Source organism: Sinocyclocheilus rhinocerous, unplaced genomic scaffold, assembly GCF_001515625.1.
Source record: "Sinocyclocheilus rhinocerous isolate Xijiao unplaced genomic scaffold, SAMN03320098_v1.1 scaffold732, whole genome shotgun sequence".
Lineage (NCBI taxonomy): Eukaryota > Metazoa > Chordata > Actinopteri > Cypriniformes > Cyprinidae > Sinocyclocheilus > Sinocyclocheilus rhinocerous.
The window spans coordinates 75,968-85,097 of NW_015625032.1; the positions used below are offsets into that span (position 1 = coordinate 75,968).

The window sequence follows — 9,130 nt, forward strand, 5'->3', positions numbered from 1 at the left end:
GCAGAAGCAGCTACAGATGTCCAAACCAGTCGAGTATGAACCCTTGACCCATTCTAATTTTTCCATCTACTGCTATGTTGTCTCCTCTGGTAGGATGTGGTGTCACACAGCAAAAAGATGAAGAGCAAAAAGAACAAAATGAGCAAAGAAGATCTGGCCATGGGGGAAAAGCAGGGCATCAAGGGTCTGAGCAAAGAGAAGAGGAAGAAACTAGAGGCCTATCAGCATCTCTTCTACCTTCTACAAGTGAGATAACGAACTCTGGCATAAATTTAGCTTGCAGCTGACCAAAGAATTTAATGGAATATTCCAATTAAATTTTGCTCTGATTGCCACAGGAAATACATTTTAATTGTTCATAAAAAATAACACCATTAAAAAAAAAACATTTCTTAATATGATATATAAATAAAGAGTATTTCAATATAATTTATAAAATATACATAATTATATATTTTAAAATATATAATTTACAAATCTTTTATGCATTTACAGAATGTATAAAACTCGTACTATAAATATTCTGTAAATATTTTCAGTTATATTTTTTAATCAATGAGTTTTCTTCATTTAACAGACCAATCCTTCATACCTGGCCAAGCTAATCTTCCAGATGCCCCAGAACAAATCCACCAAGTTCATGGACACTGTGATCTTCACGTTGTATAACTATGCATCAAACCAGCGGGAAGAGTACTTGCTGCTCAAGCTTTTTGAGTCAGCCTTGCGAGAAGAGATCAAGTAAGATATATCTTAGAGATCTTATCTTAGAGACTGGGATACTGTTTGTTAGCTCGAGCATGCAAAAACAACACTGTTTTGTAGAGACCAGTATACCTCTGAATTCATAATTAATGCATCAAACCTCAGTCAAATGTCTGTGATACAATATGTCTAAAGTTGTGCTTTATAATATTGATTATGGCACAAATCATTGTTACACTGCTTTCATCTTTGGCAGATCTAAGGTGGATCATATCCAGGAAATAGTGACAGGGAACCCTACAGTCATTAAGATGGTTTTGAGCTTTTACCGTGGTGCTCGTGGGCAGAATGCTCTCAGACAGCTACTAGGCCCTGTGGTTAAAGAGATCATTGAGGACAAGAACCTGGGCATCAACACTAACCCTGTAGACATCTACAAGGCCTGGGTTAATCAGCTAGAGACCGCTACAGGAGAAGCCAGGTTCAAACATGCACACACCATCCATCTGCATATTTTCTCATCTTCCATCTTCCACATATATTACACATGTATTATAATAAAAATTGCATGACCCAAATAAACAACATATATATATATATATATATATATACACTACCAGTCAAAATTATTTGAACTGTAAGATTTTTCATGTTTTTTAAAGAATTCTCTTCTGCTCACCAAACCTGCATTTATTTGATCCAAAATACAGCAAAAGCAGTAATATTGTGATTTTCTATTTTAGATAAATGCTGATCTTTGGATCTTTCTATTCATCAAAGAATCCTGAAAAAATTTTACTCAACTGTTTTAAATATGAATAATAATAATAATAATATTAAATGTTTTTTGAGCAGCAAATCAGAATATTAGAATGATTTATGAAGGATCTTGTGACACTGAAGACTGGAGTAATGATGCTAAAAAAATCAGCTTTAAAATCACAGGAATAATTTCCATTTTAAAATATATTCAAATAGAAAGCAGTCATTTTAAATAGTAAAAATATTTCACAATATTACTGCTTTTGCTGTATTTTAGACCAAATTCTGGCTTGGTGAGCAGAAGAGAATTCTTTAAAAAACATTAAAAATCTTACTGTTCAAAAACTTTTCGACAAAACACATTTTTAAGCGGTTTTGAAAAATAAATATTTTTAAAATATATTTTAAAAATACATATATATATATATATATATATATTGGTATATATATATATATATATATATATACTGTTGTTCAAACGTTTAGGTGGCAGTATGATATTTCTGAAAGAAATCAATGTTTCATAGCTTCCACAAAAATATCACAACAACTGTTTTAAACATTGATAATAAGAAATATTTCTTGAGCAGCAAGTCAGCATTTTAGATTGATTTCTGAAGGATCATGTGACACTGAAGACTGGAGTAATGGCAGCTGAAAATTCAGCTTTGCCGTCAAAAGAATAAATTACATTTCAAAAGATATTAAAATATAAAACAGTTATTTTAAATAGTAATGATATTTTACAATAATACTTTTTTTTTACTGTATATTTAATCAAATAAATTCAACTTTGGTGAGCATAAGACTTCTTCCAAATACATAAAAAAATGCTATATCTTATACCGACCTCATCTTTCTATCTTTAGCTTTTTACTTGACTTCTTTATTTATTTATTTTTACTACTGTTGTTTAACTTTATTTCTAGCAAGCTGCCGTATGAGGTCACACCAGAGCAGGCTCTGTCACACGAGGAAGTGCGGGCTAAAATGGAATCCTCCAATCAGGTGCTCCGGACCGTCACAGACAAAGTGCTCAGCTCAATCATGTCATCGCTGGACACCATCCCGTAAGAATAAAGACCATCCCAGCCTTTCAAGCAGATTTTCAGTTCTGATTCGTGCAGTTCATTTTCATATCGCTTGTTATGTTTGTCAGATATGCCTCTTGTATTATGAAGGAGTCCTTTATACAATAAAACAGTGTCATTGTGCACCAGGGGGCAGCACAGTAGTTGAAAATATGGAGTCAGTCCAAAACAAGATACATTTTCAATACATAGCATTGTGTTGATATATTTTGCTCATGCATTACAGTCATCTCATTATTTTAAGGTATGGCTAGTTTTTTTTTTCCTGCTGCTGATCTGTGATTTTTATTTTGCATCATTTGATCTGTTTTCTTTTGCATGCAGTTACGGCATGAGATATATTGCTAAAGTTCTAAAGGACACGCTTCATGAGAAATTCCCCGATGCCACAGAGGATGAATTATTAAAGGTCAGATGTTACAAATTTTAGTGGTACTCCTGTATCCATACAGATGTTTCTTCTAAAACAAGTATTCACTTGGCCTGTCTGCAAAGCTCTTTTCATACTTGAAATGTAGCTGTAATTGCTTGACACACCTAACCACAACTGCTTAAAGATTCAACATCTCAAGAACCCAGAAAATTATGAAAAAAGTGAATGGTGCCATCTTCTTCCCACAGATTGTTGGGACTCTGCTCTATTACCGTTACATGAATCCTGCCATTGTGGCTCCAGATGGCTTTGACATCATTGACATGACGGCCGGAGGACAGGTGCATTCGGAGCAGAGGAGGAACCTGGCGTCAGTGGCCAAGATGCTACAGCATGCTGCCTCCAACAAGCTGTTTGAGGACGAGAGCGACCACCTCACCCCTATGAACAGCTACATCTCCCAGACCTACCAAAGGTTCAGGTGAGGAGAACAGAGCACTTCATCAGTGAGAGGTTTGTCCAGGGTCACAAACAATAAACACTATTCTTGCTGTGAAGAATCAAAAATAGTTGATTCACTCACAAATAGTAATATTTGTGTTCACTCACAATAATAGTTGACTCACAAATGACAACTCACCCTCATGTTTTTTCAATCCTTTTTCTGTGGAACAAAAAGAAGATATATTGAACAATGTATCAGTGTTTTTTGTCCATAAAATTTAAGTCAGAAGGGTTGTTTCGACATTATGCAAAGTACTTACACACCTACCGGCCAAAATCTGTCAACTTCAGCAAGAACTGTTTTGATATTTGGATATTTTCTTCATATTTATATACAGTTCTCAGCATAAATGAGTGCAACCCCTCTTTCTAATTTAAATTCTGAATTTAATATTCACTTAGAAGACATATTAGGTTATTTGTAGATATAATGTTCTATCAAGTCTGCTTGTTTAATGACCAAATAAAGCATGTCAAAATTATTCAGGAAAATATTTTCTTATCAAAGTGATGTAATGTTGCATTGCAAAAATGAGTACAACCTCCTGAAAGTTACAGAAAAAAAGTAAATAAAGTTAAAGGCAATTTTTGATCAACCGGTATGTTGAACCAAAACATTTAAAGAGAAATAATTTCTTGACAATTAAAAGTGTTACATAGCCGATTTAATCATTCTCAGACTTAATGCTGACAACAATGGAACCACTTGGGAGAGAACTGTCACTCAGGAGACTTATTTCATTGCTCAAAAGAGGACAGTGGTACAAGAGGAATACCAAATCATGGTTTTAAGTGTGAAAATATAGCATAGGCAACAGGAATTCAAAAACAATGGATTTGTGGCAAGGTCCTGAAATAATCAGGCCTTTATTTTAAGCTCCCGTTTCATAAAAAGGAGCAATACCAAGCAAGTGTCTCAGAGCCGGCAAAAGCTATGAAGCTAAGTGTTTATTGCATCTCTCACAGTGATGCAACATGCAGAAGTGAAATGCATGGTTGCTTATCCACATCGGAACTACCTACTGTAGCCAAAGCTCTATAAACTCATTTAGGCTTTTCCCAAGTCTTTCTGGCCTATTTCCTTGAAACAGAAGATGCAACTCTCTCACTATAATAATTCTTCTCTTAAACTATTACCAATTTTTTTAAACATTCATATTTTATCTAGAAACTGATGAGTAGAACAAAAGGTTTTAAACAGTCACTGATCTGAGGTTCAGGACAGGCTGAGGATATATGGAAATGGAGGTGAAAGGTGAGGAAGTGTTTTTGTCTGAAAGTAAGGCATCAGCAGAGAGGAGGGACATGTGTTGCCACTTCAGACACATTAGTGTGTGTGTGTGTTTGTGTGTGAGGAGGCTGGAAGCGCTAAATGACCTTTTGCCCAAAGCCCCTCATTCCCATGCTGGTGAGTCATGCTTACTGGAAACTCCCTGCTGCTTTCTTTTCCTCAGATGCCTGATGACACGTCTGTGATAGACCTGGAAGTTTAGTCTTGAGCTGGATTATTGCAGTTTAACATGTGACCTTCTCATTCAAGCCGACTTGGCATTATACATTTGTTTTGATCTTGTTTTTTATTTTGTTGGTTGCACAAAACTCGGTAGAAGGCTCAACAGATTTCTTGAATTTGTTGATACTCACAAAATTTCTCACTCCCATGTCTTCTACGTGTTTGTATATGCCTAATTCCATGTTGTTTTCGGGCTACACATTTGACCATTTTTATATTGATTTTGAAGAACTCCACAGATTTTCCCCCAAAATCACAAAGAAATCGACAGATTTAATCTGGGCTTGGTTATAACTTATGTTTTTTGATTTTCAGGGGCTTCTTCCAGGCAGCTTGCGACGTTCCAGCTCCGGAGGAGAAGTTTAACGTGGACGAGTACTCTGACATGGTGACACTCAGCAAACCTGTCATCTACATCTCTATTGACGAGATTATCAACACACACTCTGTAAGACATACAACTGAGAATTCAGTACAAATCTCTTACTTTTTTAAAGTTGTGATAAAACAGACATAGCAACAGATCTTTTCTTATTGTGACAAACATCTGAGTGGAAGGGATTGTGGAAAAAGAAAGAAAAAAAAAAGTAGGGCAGGGACTTGATTCAATCCATCTGTTTTTAAGAGGATGAGTTTGCAGCAGCAGGGTTTAAGGGGACTAAATGATTAGAGATCCAGAGAGAAGCCTGTCATTTTCACAGGAAGATATAACACTTAGATTAAACATTACAAGGTGAAAAAATGAAACATGCACAGATAAATCGTACACAGTAAGCTTTATAATATGCATTTAGAAAATAGATAAGGTAAATTTTCATTTCCTGCCAACTTCAGTGGAAGAGATGACCTCTTCTTTTATCTTATTTCTGGGCTGTTCATATTCAAGATAGAATTCAGTTTAGACGCATCTTGTCAAAGCGTGTGCTTTTCAGAATTTACTGTTGGGACGTGATCTGGAATGTGAAGTCAAATGCTTTGTTTAGATATGCAACTCATTGTGATTAAGTTTCATTAGCCACCTATGAGTCATGAGAGGAGTCTTCTGTGAGGAGCGGTTTGACTTGATCCATGTGTGAGGAAGTGACATCATGACCTGTGCAGACATAATAAATAGTCTCCATTCTTTTCCCCTCTCAGCCAAGCCTCTACATTCCTTCTGTTGAAAAAAACAGACTGATATTTCTGCATGTTTCTAATTATGCAGCACATAGACAAACAGATGTAATGCCCATTTTAAGATGTATGGCTGTAATTTATATTTTATTGAACGAGACATCTTGTATGATTTGAGTTGAAGTTGTACATGGAAGAAATTGTTGACCATATATTCCCCTTAAATCCAGCTCTGTATTGACATCTAACGTTGAGTAATGTTCTGTTTTCTCTGCCAAATTTTAGGACAGTGAATTTTATTGGAAACAAATACCTTATCCTCTTAGTTATGTTGCAGATTTTTTAAAAGTATGTATCAGAAAATGAATCATACATTTGAAAACAGGGGACATCTAAGATTCCCAGATATATTAACATTATATTTTACATTGCATTTAAAATATATTTTTATTCAAAATTACTTATATTGCACTTCAAGGCATATATTGTTTTTCATGTATTGCCTGGGAATCGAACCCATGACCTTAGTGTTGCTAGCATACAGTGTTGGGAAGGTTACTTTGGAAATGTAATAGGTTACAGATTACAAGTTACCCTACTTAAAATGTAATAGTAGTGTAACTTTTTCAATTACTTTATTAAAGTAATGTAACTGATTACTTTTGATCATGTCTCAGAGCAATCAGTGCAATTTGGGGAAAAAATCAATTAAATCTGTATGTGGATGTGTGTAAATATTCAAATGTAATCCCCTTTGTAATCGTTAACATTTTCATAAGTAACTGTAATTTAATTACACATTTTTTCTTAGTAACTGTAACTGATTACAGTTACATTTATTTTGTAATTAAATTACGTAACGCCGTTACATGTAACTAGTTACTCCCCAACACTGCTAGCAAAACGTTTGAGCTGCAGGAATATAACTTTAATAGATCTATAAAATGATACTACATGAGGTAGACTTAACATATGCACAGTATATGTACAGAATTAAAATATTTTCATAGAATTTTCTGGGGTTTGCTGCGAATGTATCGTGGTGGTCACCCTCATCTCAAAGTAGTACTTACAGATAATAACAATAGGAATTGCAATAAGAATTTAACATGATCCAGGCTAAATTTCAATATTGCGATGATTGTGTGTTGTTGAGTATTATTGTGTTTTGTAGTCTATACAGACTAGTTGTAGCTGGAATACTTAAATTGGCTCTTTTTTTCTTCTAGTTGGTGTTGGAACATAAGGAAGCTATTGCTCCAGATCACAGCGATCTTCTGCATGAACTCCTTAAGGACCTGGGGGAAGTTCCTGATGTCGAGTCACTACTTGGTAAAATCATAACAAATGCAAACACATCATTTCATTCATTCACATGGAACAGCTTTCAAACACCACCAGTTTTGTCCACCTAGAAGAAGTGAAGACTGTTTTTGCAAGTGTGTTGCCTTTGGCAAAAGAGTCCAGATGAAATATGCCCTCACTGACAGCTGATTAAAAGAAAAGGACAGTAATGAACAGAAAACTGCTGTCAAATGGCACAATAATGATTGTGAAACTTGACACCCAGGTGAAGGAGCTGTGGATGCAGATGACCTCAGCAAGGAGAACTCACTGAGTCAGCTGGCCAAAACAGAGATCTCCCTTACCCTCACCAACAAGTTTGAGCTGCTGGATGGAGATGACAAAGACACGAAGGGACTGATGATGAAGTAAGTGAGGAAGTAATCATCACTTCTTCAACTGTCTTAATACGTCAAATGTCCTCACATATAAATATCTCTTTGCCCACACTCAACTTTTCTTCATTGTCCTCATTTCCTGTCTTCATATCTCTCCTGACCCATGGGAGGAAATGGTTTGGTGGCCAGTTTTATCTTTTCCACTTCTAAAATAAGCCTTTTTTGACTGGCTGTGCGTAATGTAATACTCAAAGGGAACATTTGTCGACTATCATTTGCTGGCCAGTAGGTTAGGTCACTTCATTTATACCCACAGGTAAATTTGTTTTGCAGTAAAATGAGAATGACATCCATTCTTGCACAATTTCAAAACATATAAAAACATAATATAACACAACAAAATAACAATAACATGATACAAGTGCTCAAGACCACTCAGAACGTATCATTATATATAAATTATATAAAATATATTGCTATTAAACAACAACAACAAAAAATCCCTACAGCTTGTTCAGCACAGTTAAAACAGCAGGAACATTTTATTCGAGTAATTTTCATACTCGCCCAAGCTGAACCAGAATTATTTGCAGCCATCTTGTTCTCCAATTCTACTTTGTAGATTTGTTTAGCTTTTAAGATTTCAATCTTCAACTCTTTTGTAGCCAAATGCAAATCAGAGGCTGCTCCCTGTTTAAAGGCGAGCCTTTTTCCCCTTTTTTAGCAAGACTTAACAGATTTAGTAACCCGTGGTTTGTTATTAGAATATATTTTAACACACTTACAGGGAATTATCTGATTATTATCATGTCCCTGCAAAAAGCAACTTATGAACATGTTACATCCAGCAGTGAGTCCAAATCATCGTGTCGTTTAACTATATACAGTACTGTCCTAGCACTTGTGTGCTAACCACTAGCTTTCTAGTGTATCTTTGGGAAGGAAGCAGGAACACTGACAGCTCATTGTCTATATGTTAACATCCGCTCCATTTCCACTCAGAAAAAAACAGCATCTGTGAAGCCCCAGTTACCCAGACGTGTATGATCTTCTGTTTACAGAACATATAAACATCATTATGTTTAATACCGGCCAGTTCGTGTATGTGCAGTGTGAGACAAACCACAAATTAGTCTGCATTTCCTTACAGACACTTTTGTATGCTTACATTACCAGACAAAATTCATGTTGTTCCAAACCTGCATGACTTTCTTTCTTTCTGACTGACTGCATAGACAAAAAACACCAAAACATTTTTAGTGAAAGTGATGTGACATGTGGCCAAGTATGGTGACCCATACTCAGAATTAGTGCTCTGCATTTAACCCATCCTAAGTGCTCACACACAGCAGTAAACACACACACCGTGAACACACACCCGGAGCAG

General features: G+C 35.6%; 1 protein-coding gene across 1 annotated transcript in view; it reads left to right on the top strand.

The window, feature by feature from the left end:
- Positions 1-9,130, top strand: part of LOC107748460 (ras GTPase-activating-like protein IQGAP1) — a 66,316-nt gene that overhangs the window by 43,946 nt on the left and 13,240 nt on the right. Inside the window, exons 24-32 of the mRNA XM_016563243.1 lie at positions 94-246; positions 578-741; positions 962-1,186; positions 2,397-2,537; positions 2,883-2,967; positions 3,180-3,412; positions 5,264-5,396; positions 7,291-7,393; positions 7,632-7,773. Of these exons, the coding sequence (XP_016418729.1) occupies positions 94-246; positions 578-741; positions 962-1,186; positions 2,397-2,537; positions 2,883-2,967; positions 3,180-3,412; positions 5,264-5,396; positions 7,291-7,393; positions 7,632-7,773 (1,379 nt within the window). The remainder of the gene's footprint in view (positions 1-93; positions 247-577; positions 742-961; positions 1,187-2,396; positions 2,538-2,882; positions 2,968-3,179; positions 3,413-5,263; positions 5,397-7,290; positions 7,394-7,631; positions 7,774-9,130) is intronic.